Source organism: Choristoneura fumiferana, chromosome 14 (assembly GCF_025370935.1).
Source record: "Choristoneura fumiferana chromosome 14, NRCan_CFum_1, whole genome shotgun sequence".
Taxonomy (NCBI): domain Eukaryota; kingdom Metazoa; phylum Arthropoda; class Insecta; order Lepidoptera; family Tortricidae; genus Choristoneura; species Choristoneura fumiferana.
In genome coordinates, this window is record NC_133485.1 from 2,268,424 (window position 1) to 2,289,551 (window position 21,128).

At 42.9% G+C, this 21,128-nt stretch overlaps 1 protein-coding gene across 2 annotated transcripts in view; it reads right to left on the reverse strand.

Moving 5' to 3' along the window:
• Mcr (macroglobulin complement-related) overlaps nucleotides 1-21,128 on the reverse strand; it is a 44,366-nt gene that overhangs the window by 7,147 nt on the left and 16,091 nt on the right. Inside the window, exons 7-27 of one of the 2 annotated variants that reach the window (XM_074097110.1) lie at nucleotides 20,124-20,352; nucleotides 18,971-19,149; nucleotides 18,533-18,703; nucleotides 17,542-17,766; nucleotides 16,331-16,508; nucleotides 14,908-15,083; nucleotides 14,280-14,390; nucleotides 13,828-13,968; nucleotides 13,151-13,300; nucleotides 12,399-12,538; nucleotides 10,754-10,917; nucleotides 9,378-9,601; nucleotides 8,128-8,304; nucleotides 7,369-7,551; nucleotides 6,201-6,437; nucleotides 4,289-4,473; nucleotides 3,758-3,860; nucleotides 3,408-3,593; nucleotides 2,399-2,500; nucleotides 1,716-1,902; nucleotides 492-718 (exon numbers count right to left, since the gene is read on the reverse strand). In XM_074097110.1, the coding sequence (XP_073953211.1) occupies nucleotides 492-718; nucleotides 1,716-1,902; nucleotides 2,399-2,500; nucleotides 3,408-3,593; nucleotides 3,758-3,860; nucleotides 4,289-4,473; nucleotides 6,201-6,437; nucleotides 7,369-7,551; nucleotides 8,128-8,304; nucleotides 9,378-9,601; nucleotides 10,754-10,917; nucleotides 12,399-12,538; nucleotides 13,151-13,300; nucleotides 13,828-13,968; nucleotides 14,280-14,390; nucleotides 14,908-15,083; nucleotides 16,331-16,508; nucleotides 17,542-17,766; nucleotides 18,533-18,703; nucleotides 18,971-19,149; nucleotides 20,124-20,352 (3,675 nt within the window). Of the gene's footprint in view, nucleotides 1-491; nucleotides 719-1,715; nucleotides 1,903-2,398; nucleotides 2,501-3,407; nucleotides 3,594-3,757; nucleotides 3,861-4,288; nucleotides 4,474-6,200; nucleotides 6,438-7,368; nucleotides 7,552-8,127; nucleotides 8,305-9,377; nucleotides 9,602-10,753; nucleotides 10,918-12,398; nucleotides 12,539-13,150; nucleotides 13,301-13,827; nucleotides 13,969-14,279; nucleotides 14,391-14,907; nucleotides 15,084-16,330; nucleotides 16,509-17,541; nucleotides 17,767-18,532; nucleotides 18,704-18,970; nucleotides 19,150-19,597; nucleotides 19,730-20,123; nucleotides 20,353-21,128 lie in introns of those variants that run through there. The other variant, XM_074097111.1, reaches the window with a different exon arrangement.

Below are 21,128 nucleotides of genomic sequence, written 5' to 3' on the forward strand. Positions count from 1 at the left end.
TGTGCGTTATGCCGGAATTGCGTAAATTTTTAAAAAGTAATAGATGTCCACTTAAGTTTAATTTTCGTCCCTAGTTTACTGTGTATTTAAAATTTATTCGTCACACATTTATTTACAAAACAGATTAGATTTATATTTATTGAAGATGATACAAATCATATCCACAACATAGAAGTTTAACTTACCTATTTATATACGCTTCGTCAACGTAACAAGAATAATATCAGTAAAAGGCTTCGTCAATAAATANCCACGACCCTCTGCTTGAAGAGCGGATAGGTCAAACCAACTAGGCCATTACCAATTTGAATATTTAGTAAATGACAAATTTGCTATTGATAATTAATAATTAAATAGTCATTTGTGTATAAATTAAGTTTTGTTGTAAAATAAGTTATCTTTAATTTCTATACCTAAATCTATGTTCACATAAGATAGAACATTACAGACTGCCTTCTCTCAGTGCACGCCACTGACTAGCTATTTGTTACCTGAGTGGAAGCCCAGCCGCCGTCCATAAGCCGCTGCGCATTCAGCCACATGACTATAGGTTCATTGTTGTCCTGGTGGTCCATGCAGGCCAGCAGCGCGTAGGCGGTGGCCGCGATGTTGTACGAGTCGTACTTGTAGGGCAGCCGCGGCAGCAGGAACGGCTTCTGGTTCTCCATCTTGTAGGGGGGAGGGGGGACGCGCTCCTTGCCCCAGTACACTAGGCCGCCTGTACAATGGGATATTAAGGGGCTGTTTCACCATCCATTGATTAGTGTTAACTGACGGTTAAATGTGATGCCGTCTCCGTCTATTCGAACAAAACAAATAAGAGACGGCATCACATTTAACCGTCAGTTAACACTAAACGATGGATGGTGAACCAGCCCCTTAATAATAGATTGTGTAACACGTGCATAAAACGCGTCTTTTTACCCAAGATGTCGTTTTAACTCGAGCCGCAGTTTATTTAAGTGGAGGGTAAAATAGGTTTTATGAACGAATTGTTATTACTAGGTATTGCATAGTTTTTGTTTATTCAGTAATATGGGTTATAAAAAAGCTAAAAAATAACAATATAAAAAAACACATCACCCATGGCTGCTTGTGTCTGATTGCCTTCGAATTGTTCCTGTTTGCCAATAATTCGTTTAGCGGGATAAAACTTTCCTACATAATGTCCTTCGGTCCCCAAACTATCTCCATACCAAATTTCATCTAAATCGATTCAAACATGAAGAAGTAACAGACGGGCATACAGAGTTACTTTCGTATTTATAGTATTATTACGGATCGCGCTATGCCTTCACTGGACATAGTTTACAAAATGTCCGCTTAATTAACTTTTTTCCCCCGACTGCCTAAAAAAATTCACCATAAGACGTTTACAGGCATTTGAGGTGTGGTGTTACCGGCGCATGTTGCGCATTAGCTGGACACAAAAGGTCAGAAACGATACCGTGCTTCAGCGCGTTTATATGTCTCGGGAACTGATGCCATCATCAAAAGACGCAAGATGCTGAAGATGCTGTTGCAGTTGATAATGATGAAGTGGACGGAAAGAGACGAGCTGGGCGAAGGAAAAGTCGTGGCTGCGGAACATCCGAGAGTGGACCGGTATCGCTGCCGTCGAACAGCTGTTCCGGCTGGCTGCTGATACAGACGAGTACAAAAACCTAACGGCCAACCTTCAGGATTGAAGAGGCACTGAAAGAAGAAGAACTCACCTTCAGCCCTCTGGAACTTCTTGAGCAGCCGATACGCGTGTTCGGAGCTGGGTGCCTTGGACATGGTCAATGCGTACGCCACCACAGCCATGGAGTACGGGTCCCCGAAGTCTTCCAGCAGTTTGAGGTTCCGCTCCAGCCAGGAGATGCCGCGCTGCTGGGCTTGCACCACTCGAGCTGATAGACCCTGGACGGAGAGGCAGCTTTTTAGTTATAATCACTAAGAAAATAAGTTCGTGCCGAAAAAGTATTTTAACCATAAGTTTTTCACAGTACTGCCATCCAATATTTAGATTTAGATGAGTCAGGACGAGTTAAAGGGGCAACTTTAAAACCACACAGGACACAGGGATCTGTTCTAAGGAATCTGTTAGTGGTAAGGAAAACTGCATCCACAGATTCTAAAAAATATTATTTTGCGATTCTCTTTTATTTTTAATACAAGCTTTATAAAAAAATACTTGAGCGCGTCAGATATTAAGATAAGTGAATCTAAACGAAGCTTCGATTCAAGAGACTGTGTTATAGATGTGCATCCTCATAGAAAAAAATATATCTCTTTAAATAAAAAGGGTCTTGCAAAAACGGAGGGACGTACGGACAGATAAAAAGACAACAAATTGTTTATTAGGGTTCCGTTTTTGCCAACTGAGATATAGAACCCTTAAAATAAGGTTACTTACTTCTCTCACACCAATGTCCTTGAGATTTTTCACAGTCTCGAGAGTTGCTACCACTTGCGCCGTCAGAGTTATATTTCGCTGCAGTATTATAGTGTTGTTCACCTAATAGAAAAATCACATAATTAATACCTGCGGTTCTGGAAGAAGATTAAATAAAATTAAGAAGAAATTAAATTCTCAATCATAAGTTCTTTACGGGTTAAATATGGTTATGCCGGGCACTCACATTTGCACGAATACGCCAACTCACACGTGTACGGTAGGATGACATTTGTAAACGATTGTAGTTTTCGAAGCATTTTTGGATTTTGAGTCGTGCCGGTTTGTAGATGCATATCAAATACATTCGTGCGACTAGTAAGTAGTATTTAGCATGCGAACGTATTGGCGCGCAAGTGAGTGACTGGGATGGTCAATTATTCAGTAACAGTCTTCAAATTCTTCAGTTTACCCGTGATTATAATGAAAAAAATAGAAAGAAAGAAAGAAAAATGGTTTATTAACGGCCCCAACAGTACCACTACAAAATACAACAAAATACATCGTTATGGTGGTGACACCAGTAGTCACCGAACAAGGGTCTCCACTCAGCATGTGTTGCTACACAGTGGGTGCAGCAACGCTGATTGTCTGTAGAGCCCAAATATGAGCTACACGATAGCTCTACTTGTTACACAATAATAATTATAAATAGAAATAAACATACAAAAATTACCCACACACAAGCTTGGACCAAGCCTAAGTTTGAACCTAAAGTGAAGTGCACAAAGCAAGAGGTGTGGTGTTAAATAAAATAACATAATAATGCATGCAAGTGCGTCGAAATATCGGGAACTCATCGGGGCTCAAATAGAGCAAAGCCCCCAAAGCCCGGCTCACGCAGCACTGCTCTATCAGACGACATGAAACAAGCACCAAGACCGCCGCCAAGCCAAGCCGTGCACCCACCCGCACGAGTTACCGGTCTTCATCCCGGATCAAATGTATAATCATTCAGTAGTCTAGTTACCTCTCCGGCGCCCAGTTCGAACAGCCCTCTCACTCCCCCGGCGCCGGCCTTGTCCCGCAACAGCGGGCTGTCTTTGGGTACATTGATAGTGCTGTTCTCGTTGCGGTCCGGTAACCACGTCACTTCGTAGAACGCGCCCTGAGGCGTTTGGTGCTCTAGCACCCATGATACTGCCATTGATATTACCTAAAAAGATTTTGTAAAAATTGAATTTTGAATACAACAATTTTTTGTTAACTGTTTTTTTGTTGACTTGAATTGTAGTCTAAATCACAGGTCGATTCACGACAATTGTCACAATTGAATGGAATGCAGATTATGATTGTCGAATAAAGTCGAGTACAACTCACATCAGGATCGATGTAGATGAAGTTCTCCCACTCGTTGAAGGAGGCGTCTTGGAATATTTTGGCGCAATACGATGTTAGCCAAACGCTCGAAGCCGATTGGTTCCTACGAAAATAAATAAAATATGTATGTCTTATATGATTGGATGGATTATAAAGCACAGTTTATAATCAACAAAAAACGATTTCTGTAGCGCATTACAGAAAAGCACATCTAAATCGGCCTAACCGTTCTGAAGGTACAAAAACAAAGCTTGTACTATGGATACTAGGCAACGGATAAACATACTTATATAGATAAATACATACTTAAATCCATACATATAAACATCCAAGACCCGAGAACAAACATTCGTATTATTCATACAAATATCTGCCCCGGCCGATAATCAAACCCGGGACCTAATACTTCGTAGTCAGGTATAAATGGAAACATCAGTTTGCGTACAAACAAACAAACAACCTTTCACCGTAAACGCATATTCGTCTAAGTTCGGGGTGAGACGTCGATTATTTGCGGCTTGTTTGACTCACCAGTCGCTGCGGAACAGACTGAAGCTACCGTCGGGCTTCATAAAGGACAGCTGACGCTGATACAGGGTGTTCATGTGGTAGAACGCGTCCTTTTCGAGCGTGCGATTCCGTTGGTTTATCAGACGCATGTACAGAGTGAAGTACATGTTAGCCGCGAAACTGAACATGTTCTGTTCGGCCGAGTCCTGGTGGTGAAAAAAGTACATTAAATTAGGTTTAGTGACTATTAAGACGGTTTAACCGATATAAAGTTAAACCTTATTGCTAGTGTTTGCCACAGTGAACATGATTTAAGACTATCTTTTTGTATTTTATTTTAATGTAGAATTTTTTAGCCATAATGGTGAACATGATTTAAGACTATCTTTTTGTATTTTATTTTAATGTAGAATTTTTTGGACTATAAGACGACGACGAAGACGTTTGAATCATGAACTTTTTTTTCTAACATGATTCAAATGACACATGCCAAGTGACGTAACTAGAGTCCCTACTACTGTTACGCAAACTATCGATACTTTTGACCTAGTGCTAAAAGTGGCAATAGCATTATTTGTTGGTTTAATCGTTACGCTATCGAACTGAAAGTCTTATTTGAATTTTAAAATATAATGTTATCAACATTTGGAGTGTCACTTTCCGATTCTGACCACCAATCTTGCAAATTAATAACAAGTTCGTTTATTTTACCGCTTTTATTTTTACCGATAACCCTCTGCTCTAGCGATTGCGGCCTATTGAAATAATATTGTAAGGGCGTTCATTAAAGAAAGTAAGTTAATATAACACAGTGCCTACGCAGTAACTTAACAATTTGTTAGCGAATTTGAGTTCAAATATTCGAACAATCAGCAGTTTTAATGTGATTTCATTTTTTCAAGCATTATCTCAGCTGGAAAAAATTAAAAAAATTAGTTACCGCCTTACAAAGTAACATAATCATCATGTGTCATTTGAATCTTGTTAAAACAAATGGAGTATGAGTATGAGTATAGGCTCAATTTCATCAGTCGATAACTCGGTCGATAAGCAGCGTGCGGTGTCTCCCAGCGGACGGTATATCGACTAGTGAAACTAGAGTGAAACTCATAAGCCGTTAACTCGGTCGACATAGACCAAGCGGTGAAGCCCCGCAGGCGGAATGGCGACCAGTAAAACCCGAGTGCAGGCTAGAGCCTGCAGGTCCTATGGCATGCATAATGCACTTTTATCTAAAATAATGTTTTTTTTAGCATAGTATTAAGTATTAACGAGCTAGGCGTTTTGGTGCAAACTGTAAGCCTGACTTTGTATTGAATAAATAAATAAATAAATAATGTGCATGTCTCGAACCTCGCATTAGAGCCATATCGACCAATGAAACTGAGCCTTTATGGGCTCATATTGAATAGGACAAACCACTCAAAAACATCTGATAAGCTAGATATATTAGATATACGAGTATATTTTTGAATATCCGATAGTGTGTGTTTTGTAAATGTGTCACCAATTTTGAGCATTTTAGTTTCCCACTTTTCGTAATCATCATCATCCCAACCTATGTACGGCCCACTGGGCACAGGCCTCCTCTCAGAACGAGAGGGCTTGGGCCGTAGTTCCCACGCAGGCCATAATTTCGCACAAGAATTTCGAAAAACTCGACGTGCGAGCCGGGGTGTGAACCCACAATTCTTTGCTTGAGAGGCCATAGGTCAAACCACTAGGCCACCTCGGCTCTTCGTAATGTGTGACGTAATTTATGGATGACCCCTTGACCCCGTATGTTTTTTTTTTCTAAAAAATTGGCTTACTTTCGGCCTCAATCTCGCTTGATGGAAGGCGAAGATGAGGCCTAAGACGGTACACGTTTGCCTAGAAGGCGTCTGTCCACTTTGACCTTAAAGATGTCCAGATCGTGTTTAGTGTGACTGACCATGGGCAGCCCCAGCAGCGAGGTGGCGTTGACCGGCATGGTGGGGAACAGCGGGCCCACGACGTCCCCCACGACGGAGACGCGCGCGCGGTTGGAGCCGAACACGTAGTAGCGGTCCACCTCGTACGGGATGACGGGCGTCTCTGTCACGTTCACATGCATGTACTGGAACACGTAGGCGCGGTTGGACAGGTCGAGCAGCACCGACTGGTGCCGGTGCTGGGGGAGCCCGTCTGCCTGTCAACGATAAATAATCATTTAGTGAATCATGCCAATATCCTCATCATCATCATCCCAGCCTATATACGTCTCGGTGCTGGGCACAGGCCTCCTCTCACAGAGGGATTGGGAACTTCACACACACCATTGAATTGCTTCGCAGGTTTGTGCAGGTTTCCTCACGATGTTTTCCTTCACCGTAAAGTTCGTGGTAGATTTCAGATGTAATTCCGCACATGTAGGCCGGGGTTTGAACCCACGATCCTTTGCTTCAGAGGCGATAGGTCAAACCACTAGGCCACCACGGCTTTTTTATATAATACAATATCCTACTTCATTCTAATATTATAAATGCGAAAGTTTACGAGTGAATGAGTGAGTGAGTATGTTTGTTACTCCTTCACGCTTAAACGGCTGGACGGATTTGGATGAAATTTGCTATGTAGATAGCTGGACATCTGGTATAAAACATAGGCTACTTTTTATTTAAACATTCCCATTTTCAGGTGTGCCGCGTTCGCAGCGAAGTGTATATGATTAGTACAAAAGGCGTCAACGAGACCCTATTAATAAGCCTCCGCTGTACGTTATACATGTTATGGGTATACTGTACCAAACCCTTTAGGTACTCTAGCCCGACTCGCACTTGGCTATTTTTTACTGGTATGCCGTAAAACTTTTATGAACTAAAAGTGTGCCGTTAAAACCAAAAGTTTGAAAACGCCTGTTCAGCCCTGTTCTATTGGTTCATGAAAAACACTTTCCTCGCAGATCTCTTTAACCAGGTCATCCGTCTCTTTGGTGGACGTCATACGCTGGGCTTGCCGATCCCCGCTCTCCATTCGAGAACTTTTCGGCCCCAGCGGCCAACTGTAGAGTTATGAACTGATATGCGGTGCTCACATCGCCACTATTAACATACTCGTAAGTAAACTACAAATGATCTCACCTCGACAGTGATCTTCTTAGTGTACCGGTGCTGTCCCTGCAGCGTGGACGCGTGCAGCCGCACGTGTATGTCCCCGAGTCTGGTGGGCACGACGGGCACGTACACGGTGGCCGCGTCGCCGGCTGGGATGTACACGAAGAACTGATGCTCGCCGAACGATGTGCGGGGGTTGTACGAACGGACCTGTTGGGGGAATGTGGCGTTGGAATTTCACGCTAAAATGGCTAGGCGGATGGATAAAATGTGGTACGTAGAGAGTTCTTGCGTATAAAATATAGTTAGAAAGAAAGAAAGAAAAGAAAGAAGAGATTTATTCACATTAACAAAGACACACAAATACAACAAAATCAAAACAAAAAAAAAACAATAAATAGCAAACACAAATAAAAATACACGATTTTATGTGTCCCTGCAAAAGTGAAACAGCCGCTGACTCAGCATAATGCTGAGGCGTTAGACGCCTGCAGCGCTGATATTCTGTCAGAACCGACTGTTAGTTTAGTAGTTACTTTACTTTATTTCAGTTCGAAACCCGTTAGTGTAGTGTGGTGGTGGTGATAGTTGAGTTTGAAAATACATTTTTTGCATAGATAAATTTAGCTATCGCCGTAAGGTCGCGGATGAGCAAAGTTTGTTCTATGATGAGTCAGGAATCAATTGATACGATAAAATCACAAAATCGCAACCGCTAGAGTCTAATTTTAAATCAAGTGCCAGACCTGCTGCTAACGCAAACGACAAATAAAACGGTACACTCACAATGCCATTCTCCTCGACATGCACGAACTTGTAGTCCGGGGAGGCGGCGAGCACGACGACGGCCTCGATGGCCTGCGGCTGGTAGTTGAACACCAGCACGCGCAGCCCCACCTGCTCGCCCTGCCGGCAGCTGTCAGGACCCTCCACTTGGATGAAGAATGGCAGCACGCCCACGTACTGTCCACATATTGCTTGATAAACAATTGGTACCTAGCTATTTAATGGTAAGAATTATCTTTTACTTTACTCGTAAAAGCACTAAGACACCAGCAGTTTCAATGGTACTATTATATATCTTATGCAGGTGTTCATGGGAGGCGGTAATTACTACATCAGGTGAACCGCATGCACAACAAAAACTAATAAAGCTTTTCTCTGAAGTTAAAAACTGTCGAGATAAGAGTTTGTTTCATCCTCTCTCGATCTTAAAGTAAATTGACGCATATAGGCGGGTAATGGAAAACTGTTGACAAAGGAAAGAAATTTCTTTGTACTGGTTAGTTTCAAGATCAAGCTATTACTCTAGATTATTTGTCAAACTTTTTGTAGCATACAGATAACACGTAGCAGCAGGAGTTTGATATACATATTTAAAACAGTCAAGACACCGCATTTTGGCGAGTTATGGGAAGCTGTCGTCAAAGGAATGAAATTAACTATTGGTTTAAGTATAGTGTGTTTATCGAATATTTTGCCAGTTAACTCGTGTTTCGCGGTATTATAGTGGTTGTCTCACATGTTTTGACTGCGCTAGTACAAAGACAAAGTTTGACAGATTTAAGACTACCTAGACACCGCATTTTGGTGGGTTAAGGAAAGCAGTCGTCAAAGGAAAGAAATTGGTCATTCGTTTGTTTTTTTTTGCCAGAGGGGGAAAACGAGCTTGCTTTGTCAGGCCTTTGAGAAACTGATAGTTTGTAAGTCTGTTTGTTTGTTACCTCATCACGTTTAAACTGCTGAACTGATTTAGACGAAATTCACTATACAGATAGTTTGAGTCCGGGGTAAGGACATAGGATAGTTTTTATCCTGGAAACTTGCATAGCTCCCGCGGGATAGTGGACGGAGTCACGGGCGACAGGCTAGTCATTTATAAATTGTATCGCTAAGGGAATGCTGTCCCAGAAAACTGGTTCCATATTGCTGTCATCCGTGGGAAAAAGTTCTGCTTAAAGCGGCTTATGTCTAGTCTAGTGTCTGTCGAACTTATTACTAATTAACACGTGCTTAGTTAATAGTGAATATCTCACATGTTCCGGGTGTGCCAGCATGCCCAGCCCACTGTTGGGCGACATGCTGAACGCAGACACGGTCCAGTGGGCGGGCACGCGCGGCACGTCCACGGTGAACACGTAGCGGCCGTGCGGCCCGATGTTGACGTCGCGCCACAGCCACACGTTGTCGTACTGACGCTGCACGCGGTTGAACCGGAACTTGCGGAAGTGGGATAGCTCGAAGCTGTTGTCGTGCTCGCCTGGGGACAAAAACAAACAATTCTCAACTAACTGTTGATATACTCGGCGGCAAAAAATTTGGCCCACTCTACAGACATAATTACCTATTTCTGCATACATTTGAGGGCCACATTTTTTGCCGCTCAGTATACTTTGTTGATACTTTGTAATTTTTTGTTTGATTAACAGAAAAATGCGTGTCCAATATTTTGTGATAATCTAACTGACAGACTAAGGGGCTGTTTCACCACCCATTGATTAATTTTATTTGACGGATAAATGTGATGTCGTCTCCGTCTATTCAAACAAAACAAACAAAGAGGGCATCACGTTTATTAGTCAAATAAATTTAATCAATGGATGGTGAAGCAGGGGGTAAATATAATAATATTTTATTACCATGGAAACTCAAGGCCTACGTGGGGCACGGCCGTGCCTGGCCCGTGTTTCCTAATATAATATTATAAATGTGAAAGTTTAAAGGTGAGTAAAAAAAAGTCTAAACCGCTCAACCCATTTAGATGAAATTCGGTATACATGTATAGTTTGAGTCCCGGGGAAGGACATAGGACTGTTTTTCTCACGGAAAATAGGCTAGACGACTAATAAAAAACTGTTTAGTCCGTCAGTTAGATTATTAAAAAAATTGTACACGTATTTTTTCTTTTGTTTGACAAACAAAAACTGACGAGGATACAGTGCTTAGAAGCTTCGAGTGACGTCACTAAGCCCCCACTCTGAAAGTTTGATATACCTTTGTCGATTTTTAATAATTTTATAATCCAAAAAATACGTGTCACATATTATAGAATGATATTTGTAACCCAGTCCTGAGGGATTCTGTTCTATGCGGATGCTAGTCTAATAGGTTTTTTTTTTATTCAACTGGATGGCAAACGAGCAAGTGGGTCTCCTGATGAGAAGAGATCACCCCCGCCCATAGGCACCTGCAACACCAGAGGGATTGCAGATGCGTTGCCAACCTAGAGGCCTAAGATGGGATACCTCAAGTGCCAGTAATTTCACCGGCTGTCTTACTCTCCACGCCGAAACACAGCAGTGCAAGCACTGCTGTTTCACGGCAGGATTAGCGAGCAAGATGGTGGTAGCAATCCGGGCGGACCTTGCACACGGTCCTACCACCTGCAAAACTCACGATGTATACAACTCACAGTTGGACTCGTCGGTGTGGTCGGGGCAGTCGGGCTGTCCGTCGCAGCGCTTGGCGAGCGAGTAGCAGCCGCCCTCGAGACAGGTGCCGAGCCCGAGCGACGCGTTGCACGGGTTGGGGCGCTGCGTCACCGGCACGTCGCTGAACACGACCAGCCCCGCGTACCTGATGGCAACGTGACACGCATACAATAAGCGGTATGTATAAACAATAGTACATTGTGTCTTAAGGGCGGTAAATAAGGAATTACGAACGAGAGTCTATTAGAATTTAATGAGTCGATGTTCGTAATTCTAGTACCGACCGAGCGACATACAATGTTTTTCATCACATTTGAGAGTAAAATTTTATATTTCTAAAAGAAAAAATATAATTGTTCCAAATATTGGCAATACCTTAGGCTGCGCTCTTGGCAGCGCCGCCCTCCCCCTCCCCCTCCCGCAGTATGCGCCGCAACGTGCGTGTGCATGTGGTCCTGAAGCAGCGCGCGCAGCAGCATCAGTACGGGCACTGACTCATTTACCGACCTTGGGCTTCATGACAAGGAAATTTGTACGCGCAATGACTCATTTACCGACCACGGGTTTCATGACAAGCACATTAAGGTCGAGGGTTTTATTTGGGGGATTGTAACCAAGGTAGCCTGCATGTTTAGATACTGTTTACGAGCCAGTGTGATGAAAAAGTATTTGCCTAAAATCGTGGTAGCTTTTTTGATGGAGGGTGTCCCAGCTTCTGGCCAAAACAGGGGCAAGTCACTTTTTTTTTTAGGTCGGATCCCTCGCGCTTATTTTGTCATACACACTGGCTGGCTATGTTTTTCAAAAGTTAACTAATGATATATATTGGAAAGCATACAAATTTCCAGGAGGGGGAGGGGGGCGGCCGCTGTCCCTTTCCTCCCTCTGGCTACACCCATGCCAATGACCTATAAAGCTCAAGTGCCGGTCGAGATTTTGTATCTTGACTTTTTTTCGAAATTCATGTGCAAAATATTTTGCGAAGAAAAACTGAAACATCTGCGAAGCAATGAGGGCTATCGTTTTTTGTCTCACTAGATGGCGCACTGTTGCGTGAGGTTTTTAAGTATTGTTTTGAAAGTCTGTTATTACGGGCGTGGAAACAAAGTTTAGATTAAAATCATATTTAATACACCTTAAAACCGTACCATATAAATATCGAGCATGCCACAGTGTTGCATAGTCCCGTTTTGTTCGAAAAAAGGGAGGACAAAGGTTACCGAAGGACAAAACTGTCTCAAAACACAGACATTCATTGCCCCGGAACGCATATTTGCCATACTTAATTACAGATATTGCAAAATATTCACAAATTATTCTAATTATAATAAACCCGCATAGCTCACCCAAAAACTATGAGATTTGACATTTCGGAGACCTCAAGCTACACTAGCGCCTCTAGTGGCGAATTCATACGCGATAGCCCCATTATATGATGTGTGAAATTCCCAAGCCGTAATGGCGTGAAAACTACAGCCCAAATGCTCTCATTCTGAGATTGTGCCCAGCAGCGGTACATACAGTCGGTGTCCTAACATAAGTATCCACATTTCTTAGCAACTAGTATGAAAAAGTGGATACATAAGTCAGAGAGCCGATCGTACATTAAAACGTAAGTGAACTCACTCGAAAGTGGTGTTAGCGTCGATACCGAAGGTGGACGAAGGGAAGTAGACCAGTTCGTCGGCGACCCCGAGGTGCGAGCGCCACGTGTATGCGAACGTGCCGTTGGTCGATTCATCGAAATGCGCCATCTTTGATATCACCTGTCAAAAGTAGTGAGTCGTTAGAATACAATACAATGTAACTAACCTTTTTTTTTTTATTCGACTGGATGCCAAACGAACAAGGGGTCTCCTGATGGTAAGAGATTACCACCGCCCATAAACATGTTGCAGATGTTGCAACGCATCTGCAACACCAGGGGTATTGCAGATGCGTTGCCAACCTAGAGGCCTAAGATGGGATACCTCAAGTGCCAGTAATTTCATCGGCTGTCTTACTCTCCACGCCGAAACACAACAGTGCAAGCACTGCTGCTTCACGGCAGGATTAGCGAGCAGGATGGTGGAAGCAATCCGGGTGGTCCTTGCACGAGGTCCTACCACCTGTAAAACCTATAGCTAAAGCTAACTTAACACCTAAACTAGCTTTGCGAGTAACAACAAATGCGTAAGTGAATGTTCGGATATTTCTGAAGTTCCAATATTTATGTATGATTGTAAAAAAGTTTACTTCTTCATCGCTCGTTTCTTTACTTTTTATATGGAAATGAACGCTCTCTTATCCAGGTATACCTCTCGTGTTAGCTACAAAGAGGCAACAAAGCAAGTCACAGTCGCTCATGCTAGCGCAAAGTTTCTTTCCATTACCCTTACCTTGGCGTAAGTAAGTTCGTTTCCAGCCTGCATGGTGTAGAAGGCGTTATCGATACCAGATAGACCGACGTAGGCGCCAGGTTCGCCGTATATCGCCACCTCTACTCGCTCTCCTGTGCGGTGCTTGCGGTTATTTATTAACACTGAGAACTGAAAAAGAATAGGTACATTATATTTATCGTAAATACCTGTGCATATTGCTAGCTGGAATGTTCGCCCCGTGTTCTTGTTAGGTTTTATAATTTTATTGTTATATTGTTCCTTGTCCTTCCATTTTCTTTGCCGTAAAATTTTTGACGGGATAGTGAAGTGCATAGATATTGTTGACTAACAAATAAAAGTGCGAATAATATTATGAAATCTATAAAACACCAGCTTATGTGTAAAATGGGGCTATTGCACTCTGTCAGTTTTTCTATCTTCTTTGGGGTATACATTAAGACCAGTTTAGACCAAGTAAAATAAATTAAGGCTAATTGTTCACATCACATTGCGAAGTCCTAAAGCAAACGAGTTTGAAGTGATCACAACTTGCAGGGTTTTTCTTGCAGACCCAAACTGTTATTTCTAAGGGGCACCTCTAAAATCTCTAAATAAAGTGTCAGCTTTTTATATCCAAATGTTTTAGCTGGGATTTATTAGTAATTGGATTTGTTCCATATTCTGAACCGAGTTACCTTGTTCCTAGATATGCCGTTGACAGGGAAGGTGAGCGAATCTGCCAGAACTCGGCCGTGCCGTTCGACGCACCACACCACAATGGTGGCTACGGGCGCCATTTCTGCAGACAGGGTCACAGCGAACGTTCGTACTCCCTCCTATAAAAAATAAGTGTTTTATCATGTTTACTACGTAATCATTATTATCATATTATATTAGCCGTAGGGCGTCCACTGCTGGACATAAGCCCTATAGACCTCCAGTTGGTTCGGTTGGAACCCGCTGCTTCAACTAGCCGTCCATTTCGTTGGTGGACGTCCTATAATGCGCTTGCTGATCCACGGGTCTCCATTCGAGAACTTTTCGGCCTCAACAGCCACCTGTTTTCCTTGCTGTAGGCCTGCCCATCGCCACTTCAACGCCTTAAATGTCTACAACTCTTGGACTAACAAAGTATCGGACTGGTTACCTGCATGTTTTCCTGCGCGCTGGTCAGTATTATTCCTTTGGACATAACGACGTAGTTGAATGATTCAATGTAGAAATTGCTTTGCACGTGGAATATGATGTACTCGCCAACCTGTGGACAAAGTATTAGTGTATATCCTTGCATGACAATAGAAAGCAGTGACATGTAAAAAATAATGTTCAGATGAAAATTCTACTCCTATGTTGATATTTTTATGTCTACTTATTTATTTTATATTTTTACCTTGTTTAGTACCCTGCTGTTTTAGTTTTATTTTTAAGTTACTGACACAAAACAATTGAAAAGAAAAATGATTTTAATTTTTTTTATAAAAAAATGTTCTTTCACAATCCCATTAATAAGCCGCAAATAAATGGCGTACAGTCATCTGTATTAATATTTGCCACAGCATAGCGTGCAAAAATAAAGTCCCTAGAAATAGAGTCGAGTACATACTTATGTTTATGTACGCTTTGTTCTATGGTGACTTTGTGGTGCTGGTGACTGTATATATCAATCAATCAATCATTTTATTTGTCAAAACATAAGTAAATGCACAGATATCTTATGTGTATAATATAGTGTCACTATGTTGCAACATGAGGCATACGAATAGGCTATAGCTTACCCTGGCGTCAGTGGTGCTGGTGCTGATCCTGATGTGCTGGTGCTTGGGACTGTAGTGCGCCACCAGGTGCAAGTCTGCGCTCGCGCGCGACGCGCCGGCGTCGGACAGCTGCGCGTTCAGGCGGACGCCCGTCACGCCGTTCAGGACGTCGCGGAAGTTTGGGTCGTTTTGCAGCTCTGACGGACAAATAAAATAGGCCATTCCTATTTGTAGCCGTGGGAGGCTAGTGGCTTGACCTATGGCCTGGGCTTGCTCTGAGTTTTTCGAAATTCATATGCGAAATTACATTCGTTTATCACGAACTTTGCGGTGAAGGAAAACATCCGAAGCCATTCAATGGTGTGTGGGAATTACAGCCCATTCTGAGGGAAGGCCTGTGCCCAGCATTGGGACGTATATAGGCTGGAGTGATTAAATTCAGGACCCAATCCAGGGGAAGGGCAAACTGGGGCTTAACCGGCCGTCATAAGGAGGTACCATCAGCCAAATAAGTGGTCTATCAATTTTTAAACAAATTCCTATCAAATGCATATGTCGCTAAAGTCGAACTTTCAAGATGACAGACACGTCTATTGGCATTATTGTTTTATGACATCCAAACGATTTTCAACTTTAATGTGGTAGACCACATATTTGGCTGATGGTACCAACTTCTACGTTGTGAATATTAATATTTATTGGAAGACGAACAATCTTTCTGTAGGTAAAAGTGTCTATACAAAAAATGAAACCGAGTTCAAAACCCTTGAAAATAAATTTCTACTAGTTTGAAGTTGGAGCCTCAGCACGAGCCAGCAAGAGTGGAACTAGTCGTCTACCTCACCTACATACTGTATATTGGGCTTCAATCACTCGTGCTGGCTCGTGCTGAGGTACCGACTTCAAACTAGTAGAAAAATATTTTCAAGGTTTTTGAAGTCAGTTCCATTTTTTGTAAAAAAGTTTTCTTTTTCATGGTTTTTAGTGATTTGTAGCCAAAGTGCATTTCACAACACGGCATAGTTATATTATTTTATATATAACAGAGTACCGGTAGGTACCTACGGTCTTTTTTATCAGGTCCCGTTCACCAAATGATACTTTCTGAATGTATGCTTGACTTGGTGTTAAAAATGCCAAAATCGCTATAGGTGTGCATTTAAAATTTCAGGATTGCCCTCGATTTCTCTAAGATCCCATCATCAGATCCTAACTTGGTGACAATGGGACCACCTCGAAACGGAAGTATGTCCTTTAGGACAAAATAAGAATTTTGAAATTCGGCCCACAATTGGCGAAGTTATCGCGTAACAAACATACAAAAAAAAACAGACGAATTGAGAACCTCTTTTTTAACCGACTTAAAAAAAGGAGGAGGTTATCAATTCGGTTGTATTTTTGCGGCCATGATATTGGTGGAAAAACCGTGGTCCATGTGACTCACTAAGCAACTTGTAGAGGTCCATCTTGAGATGCCAGACGGCGTCGTGTCCGGGCACGAGCGTGGGCCGCTGGGTCTCCACGGCGCCGCCGCGGCCCTCCACGGTCACGTGCAGCAGCAGCGACACGCCGCTCGCCTGCCAGCGCGGCAGCGGAGACCCGTCGTGGTAGGACACCACCATCTAAACACGGAATGGTATTCGAAGTTGTAGGGGGTTGTTTGGTTTAGGGTATCAGGTTCGTAGGAGAACTCGGGATGATGCGCAATAACTTTAATCAGAATCATCATCATTATTAAGGTCCGACCGAGATCTCGGTCTCGGTTTCGACAAATCTCGGCCAAAAATCGGGCCGAGATCTCGGTCTAGGTCTCGGCCCAAAACAGCCGAGTTTCTCGGCCGCGATTTACGCGATAATCAACTTTGTTTCTAGGACACGATGGTTTTCATTCATAACGCGTGTTTTTTTAGGTAAAAAAATGATATTAATGGAAAAAAAATTGTGTCTAGGTCTCGGCTGAGAATATATTATTTTCTCGGTCTCTATCTGAGCCGAGATTAAAAAACCAGCCTCGGTCGGACCTTAATCATCATCATATTAGCTGTAAGATGTCCACTGTTGGACATAAGGTTTAAGGTTCGCAGGCGGCAGACGTGAGCTTGCCTTCGGAATCCAAAAGTTTAATGGTTACTTGACCTGAAATGTAAATTTCAGAATTAAATTATTATTATTATAATTATTATTATTTTTAATTTATGACGGTGGAAGCAGTCTACACTTCCACTGAACGTAGATTATAGTTAGAGTTTAGTTTTGTAACTAAGGGACCCCATACATCCCTGTATTATTATTATTGTTATTTTGTATTTTCTTTTATTTCATTGTATACTGTAGTTTTTAAGTATTTTATTTGTAATTATTTTATGTTGAAAAAATGACTTTCTGCCAAGTTTCTTGCGGCGCATTCTTCTTGGCAATGATGGTCTTTCCGAAAGCGCTGGTAGTTTTAAAAAATGACGTGTAAAAGTGCCCATTGCGGCCTATTTACTGAATAAATGATTTTGATTTTTTTGATTTTGATTTTGGCCTGCATCAACCGTAAACCCGCTATAAAGCCCCATTTAGACCATGCAAGAAATACATAACAAAAAGAGAGAAATAAATAAAACTTAAATTACACAAAAAAATACAGAGATGTATTATGTATGTACTGACATAGACGTCAAACGGCATGTGAGGCTTGAAGACCTGCGGCGACCCCCCCAGGAAGCTGACCGCCAGCGAGGAGTTGAAGATCCTGGCGATGCTGTAGCCCTCGACGACGTCGTCCAGGAAGGGGTCGCCCACGGACGCCGTGATGATGACCTCCACGCCGTCCAGCACGGGCACCAGCTGCGCCAGCTCCGACATCGGGTATTTGAAGTCGTACGTGCCGTTGAACTGGGGGACATGAGACATGATACATGATACACTCACTGCCGGTGCCGGCTCGATAGACTAATGGTTAAAGAACCTGACAACAAAGCTTGAGGTCTTCAGTTCGATCCCCGGTTGGGGTTGAATATGTATTTCGCATGTAGTTTATTTGTCTTGATTACATTAGTTTACTGACTTCATTATTATGTATTAGTTTGTGTACCTATATATGTATGTGTATTTGAAATGAATTTTTTGAGTCAATTTAAATTTCGGTTCTTTTACCTTTTCATTGTACTTGTAGTGTCTACTCTTGTGTCTGATATCCTGTCAATTGTTCAAAGGTTAACTGGAAGAGATCTCTTTAAGGGATAAGTTCGCCTTTGTACATCTTATTATCCTGTGTTCTGTTATTTTTATGTGTTTTTATGTACAACTAGCTGTTGCCCGCGGCTTCGCCCCCGTTGTATTTTTTCTGTATTTTCTGCCATAAAAACCGTCTCCTGACAGTAAAGAACACAACAAAAAAAGAGTTAGCGAAATCGATCCAGTAGTTTCAGAGTTTTGCGCTTAGCTTACTTTGTTTGCTTGCTTAACTAAGTTACTAATTAATCTGAGTTGTCCCTTGTCATTTATTTGTATAAAGTCTACCTCGAGAAATTTTTGTAGCCGTTCAGGCATCAAGTTTATCACTATAACTTCATTCCCAGCACATCTTTGCAGTAAACGGACCCCGTATTTATGTAGTCCGCTCCGCTTACACTAGACTAGAATATGGGTAAACACTTACGTATCTCAAGTAGGGCAGCTTGTCGTAGTACATGTTGTTGTAATAGTTGCTATATTGGTTGGTGGTCGGGTTCTGAGTGTTGTAAGTGTTATACTGGTTGCCGTTGCCGTCGTAACGGTTATCGTACTGACTCGCTTCCGGCTTCGCCATCCAAAACGGGTATTTTTCATCCTTAAAAAAATAATGCAATCCGTTAACTTAAAGGAAGGTTACAGGTCACATGAAATTGAATTTCTCTAAAAAACTAAGAAACAAACAAAGATAAAGTTTATTTAACTAGTAGCCTAACTCTTATTGTTTAAAAGATAATTAAAAACAAAAATAATTAAATGACAGACTGTTGTGTACAGTTGGCGAATGTCAAGCGTGATCGCCTTCATAAAAAATACGCTCGTTACTCGCAAGTGTGATAAGGGCCTTAAAGTACGGACCACTTACAAAATTAAACATCCGTGTGTAAACCTTCTGCGGATCGTACCACCAGTCGGGCTGGTCGATCTGGTTGGGTTGTCCGGGCAGGTAGCGGGACTCCTTGTGGCGGCCCAACTCGTCCAGCTGCCCGTACTCAAACTGCTGGTAGGATTCGTTGTACAGGTACGGGTTGAAGTTGGGACGGACTGTGGACAAAGAGTATGTTTTATTAAATGGAGGTAGTTGGTCGAGGAAGAGGCCTATTTAATGGATTACAACTGTAGATGCGGGGAGAGCTTAAGCTGCTGCAAGTGTGCTGCTGAGTTAAGGGACCAAAAGAGGTGAAAACGGGGTTGAAAGTTTGTACGGAAGTCTGCCATTTTTGAAGCTAGAAGCATAAAACTCTGTTTTTAGGCTAAGAAATAGAGATAAAAACACGTATTTTATGTTTTCTAAAATTCCACCCCTCCTAAATTTACCGTTAGCGAAAAATGAAGACTAGTGGACAGTCGCCTCTCTCCTCTAGTGTACTGGTTGTTGAACTGTCCCTCGCGGTAGTACCGCGGCCGGTACTGCGGTATGGGCCGCACGGTGGCCTTTAGCGTGAGGTTCCCGCGCCCCGGAGCACCGGACGTGTAGTTAGACGCCTCTCACCTCTGGTGTACTGGTTGTTGTTGTACCCCACAGCGGGCACCCCGAACTGTCCCTTGTTGTTGAACTGTCCCTCGCGGTAGTAGCGCGGCCGGTACTGCGGTATGGGCCGCACGGTGGCCTTTAGCGTGAGGTTCCCGCCCCGGAGCACCGGACGTGTAGTTAGACGCCTCTCACCTCTGGTGTACTGGTTGTTGTTGTACCCCACAGCGGGCACCCCGAACTGTCCCTTGTTGTTGAACTGCCCCTCGCGGTAGTACCGCGGCCGGTACTGCGGTATGGGCCGCACGGTGGCCTTTAGCGTGAGGTTCCCGCGCCCCGGAGCACCGGACGTGTAGTTAGACGCCTCTCACCTCTGGTGTACTGGTTGTTGTTGTACCCCACAGCGGGCACCCCGAACTGTCCCTTGTTGTTGAACTGCCCCTCGCGGTAGTAGCGCGGCCGGTACTGCGGTATGGGCCGCACGGTGGCCTTTAGCGTGAGGTTCCCGCGCCCCGGAGCACCGGACGTGTAGTTAGACGCCTCTCACCTCTGGTGTACTGGTTGTTGTTGTACCCCACAGCGGGCACCCCGAACTGTCCCTTGTTGTTGAACTGTCCCTCGCGGTAGTACCGCGGCCGGTACTGCGGTATGGGCCGCACGGTGGCCTTTAGCGTGAGGTTCCCGCGCACCGGAGCACCGGACGTGTAGTTGGCCATGATCCGCCCGTGGATGAACTGCTCCGTGTTGAAGAAGAACGCTGGCATCGTCACGTTTACCTGATATACAATAAATTCACTGAACAACACAAATCAGTACAATTAGTTTACAACAAGACAAAATGCAGGGTATAGATATGTATTACATAGCTTCAAACAGATGACTTCAACTACAAAGATATCCATAATATGGACCAAGTTACAAACGGTTACCTAATGTTTCACCGACAATTTTTACGCAGATTATTGATTGGCAGACCACGTTTCGCCGAGTAACGGTACGCCTTTAGTAGTACTATTCAGTTGGCTTATGAGTCAGTAAGCCGAACAACTATTGACAGAAATTCGTTTAGCCGATTAATCACTACATATTTTGAACGTTTGGTCGAACAACTTTTCGCTGTCGAATTTGTGTTTATTTTGTAAATCTGCATATCGCTATTCTTCCTACCTACTACTCGGCGGAACGAATAATAGGCGTCACGCAATTATACCAAACGTTGCTCGGCCAAAAGAAAAATCTGCTAATAGTTGTCTGCGAAACGAAAATCTGCGTAATTAAACTCGGCGAAACGACAGATCACCGTTACAAACATGTATACACGACCAAAAATATAGTCCATCAAGTCTTGTACACATATTTTTGTAACTTTGACCGTATCGATATTTTTGCAGCTAACTGTAATAAATTCAAATCTATTGCCAAGAAGACGTTAATATTTTTTGTTACAGTTGTAGATTAGACACCGAAGATGCGCTAGGAGAATATACATTTTACCATACTTTTAATTATCGTCTCATACCGCCTCGCAGGTAGAAAATAACCTTTTAGAAGA